This window comes from Saccoglossus kowalevskii, chromosome 8 (genome assembly GCF_978046115.1).
Source record: "Saccoglossus kowalevskii chromosome 8, keSacKowa6.1, whole genome shotgun sequence".
In the NCBI taxonomy this organism is placed as follows: domain Eukaryota; kingdom Metazoa; phylum Hemichordata; class Enteropneusta; family Harrimaniidae; genus Saccoglossus; species Saccoglossus kowalevskii.
In genome coordinates this window covers 34,599,465-34,619,207 of record NC_140648.1, presented here as the reverse complement: position 1 = coordinate 34,619,207, position 19,743 = coordinate 34,599,465, and the positions used below count along the sequence as shown (strand labels likewise).

General features: G+C 35.2%; 1 protein-coding gene across 3 annotated transcripts in view; it reads right to left on the bottom strand.

The window, feature by feature from the left end:
- The window catches only part of LOC102809934 (regulator of G protein signaling 9-like), a 97,845-nt gene that overhangs the window by 30,548 nt on the left and 47,554 nt on the right, over positions 1 to 19,743 (bottom strand). For 2 of the 3 annotated variants that reach the window (XM_085502523.1, XM_085502524.1), the window contains exon 2: positions 7,036 to 7,132. The exons of the other annotated variant lie outside the window; for it this stretch is intronic. In XM_085502523.1, the coding sequence (XP_085358649.1) occupies positions 7,036 to 7,132 (97 nt within the window). The remainder of the gene's footprint in view (positions 1 to 7,035; positions 7,133 to 19,743) is intronic. 3 annotated transcript variants of the gene reach the window in all.

Here is a 19,743-nt window from a genome sequence, read left to right as displayed (position 1 = left end):
TCAACAATGAAATAAAGAAATTTATCACATGTATCATGCACTTTCAGTGTAATAACACCCGTGTGATATTTTTGGTATTACACACTTTGAAAGTGACGTCACACTTTAAGTCTGTGATGTGATTGGCCAATACAGCTAATTTCACCTTTGACCTAATCAGTAAAGTTAGTACTGAATTATGCAACACTTATGATGAGGCAGATTTTAATGACAAATTATGTAGAAATTATTTTATCGCTGTTGAATAAACAAAATATTAAAGATATTAATCACAGTCTCAATTCTCTCAACCCGAAAATAGTTCGGGCATGATAATGTTTCGTCTGCTGTCAATCGTACAAATTTGCATCTCAAAGTAAACAAACCTTCAGCTGATCGAACGTTCAAAATCATGATACATATGGGCAACTTAGTCAATACTTTTGATATAGACGTGATAGAATTCATGAATGATGAGCAAGAAAGACCAAGTGAAGGTACGTTTACGTTTTTTCTTTTGTCAGAACTGATAAACTGAGATCATGATCACTCGGCGTATTGTTTGTTCGCATAATGCATTGGGTAAAAACACATCACAATACTGCGGGTACTAATTAAAATGATTCCACAGCATGAATTTATTTTTATATTTATAATAACAAATGTAACATTTCTTTTCGTCACAAAAAATGCTTCCTTGGGTGAAGCGACAGCACAGACCACTGACAGCGACGGCGCCGAGGCCGGGCCTTCACGACCATGTAGATTTGTGCCAGTCACCGATGATGATGTCAGAAGAACAATCGAAACTCAACAAAACAAAAACACAGCCAAGAAAACTCTATATGATATGAGATTACTGGGCCAATTTTTGAAGACACCAGAAATAAACGAAGCTAGAGAAATCCACGAAATCCCTCCAAATGAACTGGAAGCAATTTTATGCAAATTTGTTATCAGTGTCCGTAAACCAAGCCTACTTCCTTACGATCTATGCTTTCTAGCTTTGAACGTCACCTGAAACGACACAAATACATGTATTCACTGATCAGTAGTATTGAGTTTAATGAGGTGCGGGAAACAATAAAAGCAAAACAGAAGAAATTAAAGAAAGATGGTAAGGGCAACCTACCGCGAACAGCTGAGGCGGCTACAGATGAGGAAATCAAAATTCTGTGGGAATCGGGACAGTTTGGGTCCCACAGTCCTGAAGCCATAATAAATACTATGTGGTTTTATAACACAGTACATTTTGGTCTGAGGGGTAATACCGAGCACCGTAACATGGGAGATGTGAGCCTATGTACTGATAGTAGCGGTCGTGAATATCTTGAGTTCTCTGAACGGCAAACTAAAACTCGGACTGGAGAAAATCCAAGGGATACCAGAAAAGTGAAGCCAAAGATGTGGGACGTCCCTGTGAATCCCAGAAGATGTCCAGTTGCTATTTTCAAAAAATACCTCAGTGTACGGCCAGTTTGTTACTCAAATAGTGACGACCCATACTACATCGCCACGCATTCTCGTGGACTGCCCAGACCGGGTGAGCAGTGGTTCCCTCACCAGCCTATCGGGATTAATAAAATAGGTTCCCTGATGAAAAATATGGCAACTGCAGCAAATTTACCCCCAAACAAACGCCTCACAAATCATAGTGCCAGAAAGCATCTCATCCAGAAATTAAGTGACCAAAATATACCACCGACACAAATAATGCAGATCTCCGGTCATCGTAACATTCAGTCCGTCAATGCCTACAGCACTATATCAGAAAACCAACACAGAGAAACATCTGGCATTTTAAATAATCAAGTAGCCACCCCTAACTATAGCACATCAAACCCGTGCCAAACATCAATACCTTCTGTTATGCAACCTCAGCCACAACGTAACATTATGTCCCAGTTGACATCAACCAATATCAGCCATCATGCCTCGACCTTGAGTTCACAATCCACACCGATATTTGGAGGCCCCATTTCCGGCGGAGTATTTAATGTACATGTACATTACAACATTGCCAACAATGATCGCTCAACAATTCCATCGAAAAGACGTTGGATATATGTGTTTGATTCCTCTCAGTCATCAGATGAGAACTAAATAATAACTTTCAATCGACGCAGCGTTGACTTCCATGTTTGATCTTGTGGACTATGTCAATGACGTCATGGAGTGACAGGGAAACCCCCGATAAATACTTGTAGTTCCTAAAGCTTTTTGATGTATTTAATAGTTTTTACTGCTTTCGTTTTTCGCTTTAAGTGTTTAAGTTAAAAATAATGTAATTTGTTTATTTGTATTCTAACTAGTTTGGTGTTTGGACTTTTATTAAAGTTCTTTTTGAACACTTTTGTCTCTTCAATGACTCTTCAATTTTACTTGTTCGACTGAATCAATGCGCCCAGTGTTTGCGTTGTCGATTTCGGCTGCCGACGACAGTGGAAACATTTGGCTTTGAATTAAAACAAAAAAGAATACATGTGATAAATAGGATCTCAAATTCGTGACCGTGTAATATCGGATTTATTAAACTCGTGTAGTAATTTTCATATGTTCCTCGCCAAAGACTCGGAACATATGAAAATTACTACACTCGTTTAATAAATCCGATATTACACGGCCACTCATTGGAGATCCTCTATGTATATATATATATATATATATATATATATATATATATATATAGTCTAGATGTGGGAGTCGATTATTCCAAAACAAAAGTGCTCAATACAATGTATATGTAGAGCGGATAAATGCGGTAATAGAGGAATTAATACACAACTACATGAATATTGAAACTCGACAGCACTGTTTCGTAAGATACAAGTACCTCACTCATCAGGAGCTTTATGTTTAATTCACTGCACCAACGAGCATACATATACTTCGCAAATTAACATATTAATTAAAAATAAAAAACATACAGGTTTAAGTGTTACATAATAATGCTTTTGATCTGTGATACAAGTTCATTTCTTTTGTTTAGTGTGGAGTGGTGAGGTCTAAAAATTATTATAAATTTTTCCTTCAAACATAGAATGCATCGTTTGCTGGAGCATGATGAGTGAGGTACTTGTACCTTACGAAACAGTGCTGTCGAGTTTCAATATTCATGTAGTTGTGTATTAATTCCTCTATTACCATATATATATATATATATATATATATATATATATATATATATATATATATATATATATATATATATATATATATGTATATATGTATATTTATATATTTACATTATTACTAATGCATTGCAATACAACTAATTAAATTGAAAGAAATTGCAATATAAAATATTCCTTCAGTAATACTTCTCAAGGGCATATTACACGGTCAGTGTTTTTTTTCGAAAATATTTGTTTATTGGCGATCCGCTCCGCTATGAGTGCCCTTATAATCACTTTTGTTGTTTTGTGTGTGTGTGTGTGTCTGTGTGATTACCAATGTTTTCACGTATTATTACTTCTGTGATTTTTTAGCCTGGCCGATTTCAATCAAACTTGGCAGGTAGGTCACACCTTCACCCTAGTTATAAAGAAAATTCTGGGAAAAAGAATTGGCCCACTGTTGCCATAGCAACAGCCAAAAAACTGATTTGTGGATACCTTTGCGCCAAACGTATCTCCTCCGACAAATTCAGGATAAAACACTTCAGACATAGCTCATTCTACTCAGCTTGAGTGTGGGCACAAAGTTACTATTTGAATTTTTGATATCTTTTTTCATTACCGAGAAATTTAACACCTAAGTTGGAATAACTGTTTACCAGGAATGGCATTTTAACTCTCCTGTGATTTTTTTGGCTGGGCATAGAATAGAATAGAAAAGAACACTAAATGCAGCTTTTCCGCAATTTAATGCAAGTGAATTTCCCGAGTTGTATGCGTTGTCCAATATGGCGACCAAGGGCAAAAACTTTGTTATGCAAATTAGCTTTAGTTAAATATTTGAGTTTTCCTGGAGATATCTACGTGAATTTGAACCAAGATGTTATCGGCAAGATTCAGAATACGACTGTGACAGCCACTGAAACGCAATTGAAGGCAAATGAACACGTCAAGCAAAAAAGACTTTTTCGAGTCATGGCATAAAATGGAGGCACATACCATTTTGACTCTTGAGGGGAATGGAAATCAGTTGATTTGAGAGTGTCACAATAAGCAAGGGAGTAAAACGTTTTCATGCTACGAACAAATGCAGACCTTGAACGTACTTTTTGGACTTTAGTACAACGTCATTTTTGTTTGATTACCTAACGTTTTTAGGTTCATTTGCTGTAAGTTACAGAGCACATACATGTACCCAAGCGGCTGTCCCTCAGCAAATAATGAAGCAAAGGCATTTTCGATGTCGAAATCGTGAAACTCATCCTTTTTATGCAAACTGGGAAGTTTGAATTACTAAACGAAGTACAGGACGACGAAGATAAAATATCCAAGAATCAACACATACCAAAAATTAAATCTCAAAAGTGAATATTCGTGGTGTATTTTAAGTCTAACTGGACCATAAGTGCAAATTTGTCAGTACTCTAAATATCCAAACATATTTTAGTATAAGGTAGTAAATATTCTCTAAAAAATAGAGAATTAACAATATCATTTTGAAATGAGGTCCACCATACAACATACAAAATAAACCAGACTGGTAGTTTTCAAGAAGAAGTGAAAAATGAGATTGTTGATGGACAATGGCAAACAATCACCTATATGAAATGCCCTGCTCTGTCATCTACGATGCCAGTGAAGCTAAAAATATTCAGATTTCATATCTATCTACTGGTCACTGAAGGAATATGGAAATATAAACAAGCAACCAATCGACTGATATATAGCTCCGCTGTAAGTAATGCACAGTCCTGTGTTTGGAGTGAAATGAAGGCATGGATTTGATGTAGAAGATATTTATAACACAAATGAGAATAGTGTATAAAACAGAATCCTTTTTGGCGAACACAAATCTGCTTTTTTTGAGAAGCCATCTTATCCAGAGCACTGAAGTTGATATTAACATTTTTTTACCAAAAATGTCAATAATATTCTTTATTTGCGAATGACACAGACCCTGTTTGTTTAATACGCATGAGACATCGCATGACTACCAAGTTGATATCTATAACATTGAATGACATGCATAAGATGTAGCTCCGTGAAACTGCATTCATTAAACAAGATGGCCATTATAGTCAGCTATTTTGGTCTTGAAAATGAATTGTGCAATTGTCTGATGTGATGTTCAATATATGTGTAAAGTTTGAAGTTTGAATCGGCTCGGGCATATGGATCTGGAACAGCATTTGTTAAAACAAAATGGCCACCAGTCAGCCATTTTGAAGCCAATCCCTCAAAAAAGTGCATCAAGGACCCATTATATATTCTATGTATGTACCAAGTTTGAATAAAATCAAACCATGCTCGACTGAGATTCGTTTTCAGAATGAACATTTGTGATTTTGATACATTTTCAGATTTATTAAAATTAGACCATCTTGAATCAAATCATAAAACAAATTAAATTGCATATGTCTGATATATGGATACAAACCACATTCTTTAAAACAAAATGGTCATTTTGAACCAGGTTATTAGCCAGGAATTTACAACTACCAGTTCAAAACAATTCAACTTCTTGAAAATGTAGATGATTTTCAATATATTTTAGTAAAATTATCAAAGAACAATGGGAAAAAAAAAACCAAAATGAGAAAAAAGTTGCCAGTCCAAAATTAAAATTGCCAGTTTGTTTGATGGGTGGATTAGCTGGTGGCTGCCTAACACCCTGTTTTGAACCCAATCCAATAAAATTATGTGTAACAAGGTCCCATTGTTTTTAATGTATTTACCAAGTTTAAAATCCGTCCACACACCACTTAGATCTTATATTAATGAAAATGTGTATTTTTGATGCATTTATGGTTTTAAAATACCATTTGGCCATTTTGATTCGGTTCATGAAACAAATGCATGTGCACATGTCAGAAATAATGTCTGATGTATGTGTAAAGTTTGAACTGTGAGACAGATGCATGAACAGACACAAGAAGATCAATCCATAAGTCCCTGTTTTTAGACTGCATCCAAACAGAACTAAAAACTGATTTTTTATATCAAAGAAATCTGACTTGCGTTTTTGAAAAAAAAGTTGAAAATATCACTTTTTACCAAAATTTACAAAAAATATTCATCAAAATTAGAGAATTGAAGATATGTCACGAAATAAACAAATCTGAGTGAGGTCCACATAAGGTACCTATATACTAAATATCAAATTATAGAATTGAAGATTTTGTTACAAAATATTCAAATCTAATAGGAGTCCACCCTAAGTACACGTATACCAAATATCAAATCTAATAGGAGTCCACCCTAAGTACACATATACCAAATATCAAATCTAATAGGAGTCCACCCTAAGTACACGTATACCAAATATCAAATCTAATAGGAGTCCACCCTAAGTACACGTATACCAAATATCAAATCTAATAGGAGTCCACCCTAAGTACACATATACCAAATATCAAATCTAATAGAAGTCCACCCTAAGAACACGTATACCAAATATCAAATCTAATAGGAGTCCACCCTAAGTACACATATACCAAATATTCAAATCAATCAAACCAGCAGTTATCAAGAAAGAGTCAAATAGAATTTTTGACCAAAAATAACAAAAATTAAAGAATTATCATGAAATATTCATATCTACTAGAGGTCCATGCAAAGAACATATATAGCAAGTATCAAATTAATAGGAGTACAGGTTTTTTTTAAAAATAATATTTTTTGACCGATAATTACATAAATATTCAACATTGAACATATGTACCAATTATAAAAGCAATAATGGTTTTCAATGAGATGTCGTTTGAAGAAAAAAAAGTTGACGTGGGACGACAACAGACAATTACCTATACCAATAGCCCCCGCCTTACAGCTTCAATGACAGAGAAGCTAAAAATACAGTAGCAGATACATTCAGAAAGATTGTATGAATCCCTGGTATTTATTAGAATTATTATTAAGAATTATTACTTAAACAACCTACCTGTGAATGCACATGGAATGGATGTGAGGAAGACCTTCTGAGATCGTATTGGAATGCCAGATTCCAGATGTTGCATATCCCGGATAATACCTTCCATCTAAAAAGCAAGACAAAATATAATAAAATTTAGAATATTACAAGATATGAGTCATCTGCTGGTGATACTATCATATCATGACATATGGTTTGAAACGAAGAATGCCTCAAGCCACTCAAATGTATTATTAAAAATATTTTGGGAGTTGAATACAAATAGATCACTGTAATTACACCATACATCTCTTCTACAAATAACCACATTTTACCCAAATTTTTGAGTCGTGTATTATTTGGAATTTTTTTTTGAAATTTCCCCAGAAATCCAACTTTTGAGCGCCATAATTTTTCCCAGCAAAATTTGCAACATTCTGTAAACTTTCAAGTATTTTTTTATAATTATTTTGATCATTTTCTACATAATTTTCTATTAGCTATAAGTAATGATCAGAATTTTGAAAAAATCTGTCAAAAAAATTTAACATTTTATTTTGTGAATGGTGATGAATGTTGACTGGTGCTCAATTAGAGTTAAGAAGAAGTTTAAAATGAAATGTTGACAAAAATTAACGAACAATGCTGGACAATCAGTAATATGAATATGCAGCGAGAAGTGATTGCCAAGATTGTAAGATCTTACTAAATGTTGACAATATATATTTCTCTTTGCATTGTGTTTAGTTCATCAAAATTACCACATATTCATAATGTTCCCCGATGTTTTCAATCCAGCTATGGTGAAAAACAATGTCATTTTTTTAAAAAAAAAAGAACAAAATGTACATGTCTAGCTATTTATTAAAATATATGAAGTGAACCAACAACCATGTGAATGAATGAATGAATGAATGAATGAATGAATGAATGAATAAATAAAAATAAATAAATAAATAAATAAATAAATAAATAAATAAATAAATAAATAAACAGTTTTGACAATAGCATCGTCTTTCTGGCATGCAGTCAGTAATGATAGTGATCAGATGAGATTGACAGATTGGCTCTATCCACCCATCACTGCAGTATGTCTTTAATTGTATTTCAATTTTTCCATTCAGAACATCATATAATTGTAAAACTAATGGAAATGACATTACTGAGTAGTGCACCACACTGCCATTATGAATGAAACATCGGAAACCAGGCTACAGACTGCATATTAAGCTGAATTCAATGAATTATGAAGCATAACAAATGCGATGAGAGAAAAAAAAAAAAAAAATCAATATCCATCATTACGAGCCTAATGGCTACAATTCAACATTATTCAAAATTCATTCTAAAATTACAATTTTGCATATCAAAGCAGAAAACCAGCATACACAAACATTACAACAAAGACTTGGCTAAGAAATATGTCATTTCTATAGCAATGCTAATTAGACTTCAAGGCCAAGTTCATCATTTCAATTTATAAATATTAGATTCATTTTGTGTGCAAGTCTGTTGAATTAGGGTTCCCATGACAACGCATTCCAGAGACAATATTGTTCAATTACTTGTAGAATATTTAAAATATATACACGTACTCAACAAACATCTCATTTTATCTGAAATACGCGAAATTCCCAGTGAAATTCACTGATATTAATTGGTTCAATTATAGTGTATATTAATGTAAAGTACATACTAAATTAAATTGAATTTACAGAATAGATATTGTAGGAATAAAACATTAAGCTGATAATTAGAATTTTTTTATTAAAATGAAAATGTCTGAACTGAATATTTGATTGATCCAGATGATTTAAAATGGGTAAAGTATACTGCAGTAGATGCACTTATCCCATCATCAAGTCAACAAAAAATAAAGGTATCACCTGCAGATGATCCATAATGGGTAAAGTATACTACAGTAGGTGCCCTTATCCCATCAAGTCAACAAAGAATAGAATCACTTGCAGATGATCCATAATAGGTAAAGTATATATTGCAGTAGGTGCCCTTATCCCATCATCAAGTCAGCAAAGAATACAGGTATCACCTGCAGATGATTAATAATGGGTAAAGTATACTGCAGTAGGTGCCTTCATCCCATCATCAAGTCAACAAAGAATACAGGTATCACCTGCAGATGATTAATAATGGGTAAAGTATACTGCAGTAGGTGCCTTCATCCCATCATCAAGTCAGCAAAGAATACAGGTATCACCTGCAGATGATTAATAATGGGTAAAGTATACTGCAGTAGGTGCCCTTATCCCATCATCAAGTCAGCAAATAATACAGGTATCACCTGCAGATGATCCATAATGGGTAAAGTATACTGCAGTAGGTGCCCTTATCCCACCAAGTCAACAAAGAATGGAATCACTTGCAGATGATCCATAATGGGTAAAGTATACTGCAGTAGGTGCCCTTATCCCATCAAGTCAACAAAGAATGGAATCACTTGCAGATGATCCATAATGGGTAAAGTATACTACAGTAGGTGCCCTTATCCCATCAAGTCAACAAAGAATAGAATCACTTGCAGATGATCCATAATAGGTAAAGTATATATTGCAGTAGGTGCCCTTATCCCATCATCAAGTCAGCAAAGAATACAGGTATCACCTGCAGATGATTAATAATGGGTAAAGTATACTCCAGTAGGTGCCTTCATCCCATCATCAAGTCAGCAAAGAATACAGGTATCACCTGCAGAAGATTAATAATGGGTAAAGTATACTGCAGTAGATGCCCTTATCCCATCATCAAGTCAGCAAAGAATACAGGTATCACCTGCAGATGATTAATAATGGGTAAAGTATACTGCAGTAGGTGCCCTTATTCCATCATCAAGTCAGCAAATAATACAGGTATCACTTGCAGATGATCCATAATGGGTAAAGTGTACTGCAGTAGGTGCCCTTATCCCATCATCAAGTCAGCAAAGAATATAGGTATCACTTGCAGATGATTCATAATGGGTAAAGTAAACTGCAGTAGGTGCCCTTATCCCATCATCAAGTCAGCAAAGAATATAGGTATCACTTGCAGATGATTCATAATGGGTAAAGTAAACTGCAGTAGGTGCCCTTATCCCATCAAGTCAGCAAAGAATGGAATCACTTGCAGATGATCCATAATGGGTAAAGTAAACTGCAGTAGGTGCCCTTATCCCATCATCAAGTCAGCAAAGAATACAGGTATCACTTGCAGATGATTCATAATGGGTAAAGTATACTGCAGTAGGTGCCCTTATCCCATCAAGTCAGCAAAGTATACAGGTATCACCTGCAGATGATCCATAATGGGTAAAGTATACTGCAGTAGGTGCCCTTATCCCATCATCAAGTCAGCAAAGAATACAGGTATCACTTGCAGATGATCCATAATGGGTAAAGTAAACTGCAGTAGGTGTACTTATCCCATCATCAAGTCAGCAAAGAATGGAATCACTTGCAGATGATCCATAATGGGTAAAGTATATATTGCAGTAGGTGCCCTTATCCCATCATCAAGTCAACAAAGAATACAGGTATCACCTGCAGATGATTAATAATGGGTAAAGTATACTGCAGTACGTGCCTTCATCCCATCATCAAGTCAGCAAAGAATACAGGTATCACTTGCAGATGATCCATAATGGGTAAAGTAAACTGCAGTAGGTGCACTTATCCCATCATCAAGTCAGCAAAGAATGGTATCACTTGCAGATGATCCATAATGAATAAAGTATACTGCAGTAGACGCCCTTATCCCATCATCAAGTCAGCAAAGAATACAGGTATCACCTGCAGATGATTAATAATGGGTAAAGTATACTGCAGTAGGTGCCCTTATCCCATCATCAAGTCAGCAAAGAATACAGGTATCACCTGCAGATGATTAATAATGGGTAAAGTATACTGCAGTAGATGCCCTTATCCCATCATCAAGTCAGCAAAGAATACAGGTATCACCTGCAGATGATTAATAATGGGTAAAGTATACTGCAGTAGGTGCCCTCATCCCATCATCAAGTCAGCAAAGAATACAGGTATTACCTGCAGATGATTTAAATAGGGTAAAGTATACTGCAGTAGGTGCCCTTATCCCATCATCAAGTCAGCAAAGAATACAGGTATTACTTGCAGATGATCCATAAAGGGTAAAGCATACTGCAGTAGGTGCCCTTATCCCATCATCAAGTCAGCAAAGAATACAGGTATCACCTGCAGATGATTCATAATGGGTAAAGTATATTGCAGTAGGTGCCCTTATCCCATCATCAAGTCAGCAAAGTATACAGGTATCACCTGCAGATGATCCATAATGGGTAAAGTATACTGAAGTAGGTGCCTTCATCCCATCATCAAGTCAACAAAGAATACAGGTATCACCTGCAGATGATCCATAATGGGTAAAGTATACTGCAGTAGGTGCACTTATCCCATCATTAAGTCAGCAAAGTATACAGGTATCACCTGCAGATGATCCATAATGGGTAAAGTATACTGCAGTAGGTGCCTTCGTCCCATCATCAAGTCAACAAAGAATACAGGTATCACCTGCAGATGATCCATAATGGGTAAAGTATACTGCAGTAGGTGCACTTATCCCATCATCAAGTCAGCAAATAATACAGGTATTACCTGCAGATGATCCATAATGGGTAAAGTATACTGCAGTAGGTTCCCTTATCCCATCATCAAGTCAGCAAAGAATACAGGTATTACTTGCAGATGATCCATAATGGGTAAAGTATACTGCAGTAGGTGCCCTTATCCCATCATCAAGTCAGCAAAGAATACAGGTATCACCTGCAGATGATTCATACTGGGTAAAGTATACTGCAGTAGGTGCCTTCATCCCATCATCAAGTCAACAAAGAATGGAATCACTTGCAGATGATCCATAATGGGTAAAGTATACTGCAGTAGGTGCCCTTATCCCACCAAGTCAACAAAGAATGGAATCACTTGCAGATGATCCATAATGGGTAAAGTATACTGCAGTAGGTGCCCTTATCCCATCAAGTCAACAAAGAATGGAATCACTTGCAGATGATCCATAATGGGTAAAGTATACTACAGTAGGTGCCCTTATCCCATCAAGTCAACAAAGAATAGAATCACTTGCAGATGATCCATAATAGGTAAAGTATATATTGCAGTAGGTGCCCTTATCCCATCATCAAGTCAGCAAAGAATACAGGTATCACCTGCAGATGATTAATAATGGGTAAAGTATACTACAGTAGGTGCCTTCATCCCATCATCAAGTCAGCAAAGAATACAGGTATCACCTGCAGAAGATTAATAATGGGTAAAGTATACTGCAGTAGATGCCCTTATCCCATCATCAAGTCAGCAAAGAATACAGGTATCACCTGCAGATGATTAATAATGGGTAAAGTATACTGCAGTAGGTGCCCTTATTCCATCATCAAGTCAACAAAGAATACAGGTATCACCTGCAGATGATTAATAATGGGTAAAGTATACTGCAGTAGGTGCCCTTATTCCATCATCAAGTCAACAAAGAATACAGGTATCACCTGCAGACGATCCATAATTAATATTAATCAACTATACTGATTTACATAACATGAATGTTTTTGTAGACCAAAGTGACCTGGTGATATCATATAAATCATAAAGACAAAATTGTGTTTTTCTTAATCACTTATTCATTAAGTACTTCACATAGATTTATAATGACTCCATCACACAGCTGATCTCTGTAGTCTCTTATCTCAGAGTCCTCAATTTGTACAAACAGAAATTATTCATTTTATTCACATATTAGACATGGATTGTTCCAATTTCATTTGAAATACATTAAACAGGAGGTATGGTTACACTTGCAGTGTTATATTTTCACTCACAATATGTTGCCAGATCATCTTTAGTACACATTAAATATGCATTCATACTTTGCAAATTGAAAATAATGAACATTTCTTCATGGAATGACTTAAGCACCAAACATTACGACAAAAGTTATTTAATAATATGAATATTCCAGAAGAATTCGAAAGTGATGTCCAGATATATAAATATATTACAAGTTCTAGAGAAGACGTACTAATAAGACAAGTTGGTGAATACCGGTACTTATACAAAATATTTGAAATCAAAAATAACTGACATTTTTCTTTTACTTTAATTTTATATGTATTGTACTTTATTACTAACATTTTATTAGGCTTTCGATGCATTTCAGCATCGAAAGCCTTTTGTTATTGTAATGTTTATTATTCTTATTCTTTTTCTGCCGTTTTTTTAAAACTCTTCTTCTCGAAGATGGGTTGTCCACTTGACTCGAGACTTTGCAGACACAATCTATATGCAATTCTCTAAAACGTCAAAGTTTCCGATTTTCGATATGTGACGTCATTCGGCCGCCATCTTGGATTAAAGGCGAAATTTTCAATGCCGAATTGCACACCTTTCTGAGGGTCTGAGTGCTTCCAGTTTTTTATGGTAGCAGCAGTGGAACAAGGGCTACAAATAGCATAAAAAAAAACTTTAGCGGTCACGTGACTTTTTTTACTAGAATTTTCAAATTTTTTGTTTTGCATCTCATTTGCATATTTTTTGACTAATTCACTAACCCATCATATATTTTGAAAGATCAAGTGCCATAGTATTTATTTTTCCAAACGGCTTCTCCAGGCAATGAGCCGTTTTTTAGATAATGATTTTAGAATGTTTTTTCACATTTTTTAAATGTACCATGCAAAGCATCATGGGAAAGGGGGGAGGGCCCTGTACATTCTGTTTGAAATATCTCAAGCACTATCACAGATATGTACATGCAACCAGTGCAATATTGAAGCAATGGGATAAGAGATGTAACTAACACATTGGATGACCATATATGGTCATGTGACCTCATTAAATATGCAAGTCTCTCCTATCTCAAGTACTATTCCATGTATAAACATGGAACTAACGTTATATTGAAGGCAATGGACAAGAGAATTTACTACAATATTCGTTGACCATATATGGTCATAGAACTCATTAAATATGCATATCCCTAATATGTTAGGCGCTATTGCAAGTACAAACATAGAACCAATGCTATATTGAATGCATTGGACAAGAGAAATAGCTAAAATGTTCAATGACCATATATGGTCATATAACTCATTAAATATACAAATCCCTAATATCTTAGGCACTATTGCAAGTACAAACATGGAACCAATGCTATATTGAAGGCAATAGACAAGAGAAATAGCTAAAATGTTCAATGACCATATATGGTCATATAACTCATTAAATATGCATATCCCTAATATCTTAGGCACAATTGCAAGTACAAACATGGAACCAATGCTATATTGAAGGCATTGGAAATAAGAAATGGCTAAAATGTCCAATGACTATATATGGTCATAGAAGTCATTAAATATGCATATCTATAATATCTTGATCACTATTGAAGTTAGAAATTTGAAAATAACGCCATATTGAAGGCATTGTACACAAGAAATGGCTAAAATGTTCAATGACCATATATGGTCATAGAACTCATTAAATATGCATATTACTAATATCTCAGGCACTATTGCAAGTAAAAACATGGAGACAATGCTATATTGAAGGCATTGAACAAGATAAATTGCTAACATATTCAATGACCATATATGGTCATACAATTCATGTAATGTAATCAGTTCACCATGCTGTGACTAGATCAACATACATTGTAATCAATATGCCTACAGTATATAGTAAAATAATCACCGTACATGTCTCCATTACCCTAGATATTACAGAAGTGTAATGTCATAACTCTGTTGCATAAATGCAATTCAGCGCTCACGCAGGCATAGCATCGAAAGCCGGTAATCGCTGCTTGCAGCTATATTTATTGTTATTATTATAATATGTGAAACATCACTCTCAGAACAAGATAAAAACATAGGTGTTAAAATGATGCTGTTTTAAATAAAAACTATCATGTAAATTGGCCTCACCTTCTACTCATTTCATTTTGGAAGCCCTGGAGGGTATTATCCCTTATACAAACATACATGTATCTGCAATGGACTGTACTGTGTTAAACTGACAAGGACAAGCAAAGTGTTTATTGTTTACAAATCTAGATTAATTTAAGAGGGCCGCTTAAATTCATTTCCTGCAGTTAGTAATCTCATTGCTCGTACACAATCTCAAGACTTGATGGTGGATATATTGGTTAATCTATAGATTCTCATTGCTCGTACACAATCTCAAGACTTGATGGTGGATATATTGGTTAATCTATAGATTCTCATTGCTCGTACACAATCTCAAGACTTGATGGTGGATATATTGGTTAATCTATAGATTCTCATTGCTCGTACACAATCTCAAGACTTGATGGTGGATATATTGGTTAATCTATAGATTCTCATTGCTCGTACACAATCTCAAGACTTGATGGGGGATATATTGGTTAATCTATAGATTCTCATTGCTCGTACACAATCTCAAGACTTGATGGTGGATATATTGGTTAATCTATAGATTCTCATTGCTCGTACACAATCTCAAGACTTGATGGTGGATATATTGGTTAATCTATAGATTCTCATTGCTCGTACACAATCTCAAGACTTGATGGTGGATATATTGGTTAATCTATAGATTCTCATTGCTCGTACACAATCTCAAGACTTGATGGTGGATATATTGGTTAATCTATAGATTCTCATTGCTCGTACACAATCTCAAGACTTGATGGTGGATATATTGGTTAATCTATAGATTCTCATTGCTCGTACACAATCTCAAGACTTGATGGTGGATATATTGGTTAATCTATAGATTCTCATTGCTCGTACACAATCTCAAGACTTGATGGTGGATATATTGGTTAATCTATAGATTCTCATTGCTCGTACACAATCTCAAGACTTGATGGTGGATATATTGGTTAATCTATAGATTCTCATTGCTCGTACACAATCTCAAGACTTGATGGTGGATATATTGGTTAATCTATAGATTTACAAAATGGGACAGCACTGCAATTTAAAAAGTAGAAATTAAAGTGTTGATATAGTATTGACGATTTCCCTTCGGTCTACTTTACAACTTTTAGTCTTTTCCAAGATGAAAAAAAGTTTATAAATGCTATTTCCTGTAATTTATAATTAAATGCCACTCTTATCAACTAACCTTAGTTACTGGACTCAAACTGAACACATTAACCTTTTCAACACCAGTTCCCTATTTTCATCACAAATTCTTAAAATAATCTCATTTAGTCTGCATTTTCCTTCAGAAGATTGGGACAAAAATAGCCAAATTTTTTGGGTAAAAACTGAAAACTAACTAAAATTTTGTATTTCGACTTCAAAAATCCAGAAATATTGGAGAATATAAGAAAAAAAAGACAGATTTGGGCAAAAAAGTCTGTAGTGAAAGGTGTAGTGAATGCATTTCAAGTATTATAGATACATATCTCAGAGTAATTTTGAGGTCAATTTGCACAACACACTGGAATACAATAAACACAACGCTATATAACTGTTGTGCCTATGGGATATAAAGTTTAATTGTTCAATATACATACACTTAAAAATAAATCAACTTGTAACATGAGGATATATGTATAGTGTAGTGTGCAAATGCGAAAGATGACACCAATAATTAATGTACGCTGTTACTCTAGTTGTAGTGTGCTCATAGTAGTAGCAAGGGCACTCTTTGGGTCAGCACCTCATAAATATATAATTCTGTAATTTTAACTGGAATTAATTTCCACTGAAAAGGCTTTTTGGATGTTTTGTATGTAGTTGAATGTAAAATATAACAAGCAGCCTGTCATCTGAGATATTCATAAAAATTAGAGAATTGAAGATATCATAATGATATGAACAAATCTGAAAGAGGTCCACATGTAGTACCTAAATGTATAATATCAAAGTAAGAAGTCGAAAATATCACTTTTTAGCAAAAATGACAAAAATATTCACTAAAATTAGAGAATTAAAGATATCATTACAAAATGAACAAAAGGTATATTTGCTGGATTTTATTTTCACTGAATCATCGCTTCAGTGAAAAATAGCGAAAATGAATTCCAAGTGTAAATGAAGTATGTTATAATAACTACCTCATTTGCATAATAATTTCCAGACACACCTAATAGATGTTGATGAAATTAAGTATGCAATGTTTTAGGATAACCTGCAGATGTGATCAAAGTGACATAATGGTATTTTTCTGCATGACTGAAGCGAAGTTTTTCAATTAAATTGAATGATACATTTCTCTAGGCAATAGACTTTCTATAATACTTTACATGATTCTGGGACAACTAATTTAAAGCTAGCTTCAAAATGCAATTAATGCAAATTGAAATTATTGATCTGTAACAACATTTTCTCAAAGGCTAAATAGAACTGTTAATAGTTTTGTTATAGGGATTTGACGATCTGTTCAAATCTATTGTTTTTTTGTTTTCTTTTATCCTATTTTTGGTGTTTGCCTAATTTTAATTTGTTGTAATTGTCTGATTGCGAAAGCCCAAAGATTTGAACCACCTTTATCTGACATCTCCTTTAAGACGCACAAAATTCATTAACCAATCAGAATTTATTTGATACCACTTTGCACAAACAGCATAATCACTGTATGCAAGGCCTTCTCTGATTGGTTGACTGATCTGGTTATTTGCAATTTCAAAAACAAGATCTTCCATTGAAGTTGTTCAGGTCATTCACAGTCAGAAAATAAATTTGAGAAAAATATTTGACTAAAATGAGCAATTAAAAGAATAAATAAGTCTATTATATTGGGTATTTGTAGATGAGATGCTCCAAATAATTGTTGCAAAGCTTGATGTTGAGAGCTGGATACACATACCAATGTATGCACCATGGATGGAAGCCAATAAATCATAGATGTGCATGTATTGGAAAATATATTATTAATCACAAGGAAATATATCTGAGTGCCTGCCAGTTGGCCAAATATCTGAATGCCTCCCAGTTGGCCATATATTGGAATGCCTCCCAGTTGGCCATATATTGGAATGCCTCCCAGTTGCCAATATATCAGAATGCCTGCAAGTTTGCCATATATCAGAATGCCTGCCAGTTGACCATATATTGGAATGCCTCCCAGTTGGCCAAATATCTGAATGTCTGCCAGTTGGCCAATTATCTGAATGTCTGCCAGTAGGTCATATATCGGAATGTCTGTAAGTTAGCAATATATCAGAATGCCTACCAATTGGGCATATATCAGAATTAATGCCTACCGGTTGGCAATACTGGTATATCTGGCATTTGGTCATAAATCAGAATGCTTTTCAGTTAGCCATATTGGAATGCCTACCAGTTGGCCATAAATCAGAATGCTTTTCAGTTAGCCATATTGGAATGCCTACCAGTTGGCCATAAATCAGAATGCTTTTCAGTTAGCCATATTGGAATGCCTGCCAGTTGGCCATAAATCAGAATGCTTTTCAGTTAGCCATATTGGAATGCCTGCCAGTTGGCCATACTGGAATGCTTGCCAGTTAGTCATATTGGAATGCCTACCAGTTGGCCATAAATCAGAATGCTTTTCAGTTGGCCATATTGGAATGCCTACCAGTTGGCCATAAATCAGAATGCTTTTCAGTTAGCCATATTGGAATGCCTACCAGTTGGCCATACTGGAATGCTTGCCAGTTGGCCATATTGGAATGCCTGCCAGTTGGCAATATTAGAATGCTTGCCAGTTAGTCATATTGGAATGCCTACCAGTTGGCCATAAATCAGAATGCTTTTCAGTTAGCCATATTGGAATGCCTGCCAGTTGGCCATAAATCAGAATGCTTTTCAGTTAGCCATATTGGAATGCCTGCCAGTTGGCCATAAATCAGAATGCTTTTCAGTTAGCCATATTGGAATGCCTACCAGTTGGCCATACTGGAATGCTTGCCAGTTGGCCATATTGGAATGCCTGCCAGTTGGCCATAAATCAGAATGCTTTTCAGTTAGTCATATTGGAATGCCTGCCAGTTGGCCATAAATCAGAATGCTTTTCAGTTAGCCATATTGGAATGCCTGCCAGTTGGCCATAAATCAGAATGCTTTTCAGTTAGCCATATTGGAATGCCTGCCAGTTGGCCATAAATCAGAATGCTTTTCAGTTAGCCATATTGGAATGCCTGCCAGTTGGCCATAAATCAGAATGCTTTTCAGTTAGCCATATTGGAATGCCTACCAGTTGGCCATAAATCAGAATGCTTTTCAGTTAGCCATATTGGAATGCCTGCCAGTTGGCCATAAATCAGAATGCTTTTCAGTTGGCCATATTGGAATGCCTACCAGTTGGCCATAAATCAGAATGCTTTTCAGTTAGCCATATTGGAATGCCCACCAGTTGGCCATAAATCAGAATGCTTTTCAGTTAGCCATATTGGAATGCCTGCCAGTTGGCCATACTGGAATGCTTGCCAGTTGGCAATATTAGAATGCTTGCCAGTTAGCCATATTGGAATGCCTACCAGTTGGCCATAAATCAGAATGCTTTTCAGTTAGCCATATTGGAATGCCTACCAGTTGGCCATACTGGAATGCTTGCTAGTTAGCCATATTGGAATGCCTTCTAGTTGGCAATATTGGAATGCCTACAAGTTGGCCATATTGGAATGCATACCAGTTGGCCATACTGGAATGCTTGCTAGTTAGCCGTATTGGAATGCCTTCTAGTTGGCAATATTGGAATGCCTACAAGTTGGCCATATTGGAATGCATACAAGTTGGCCATA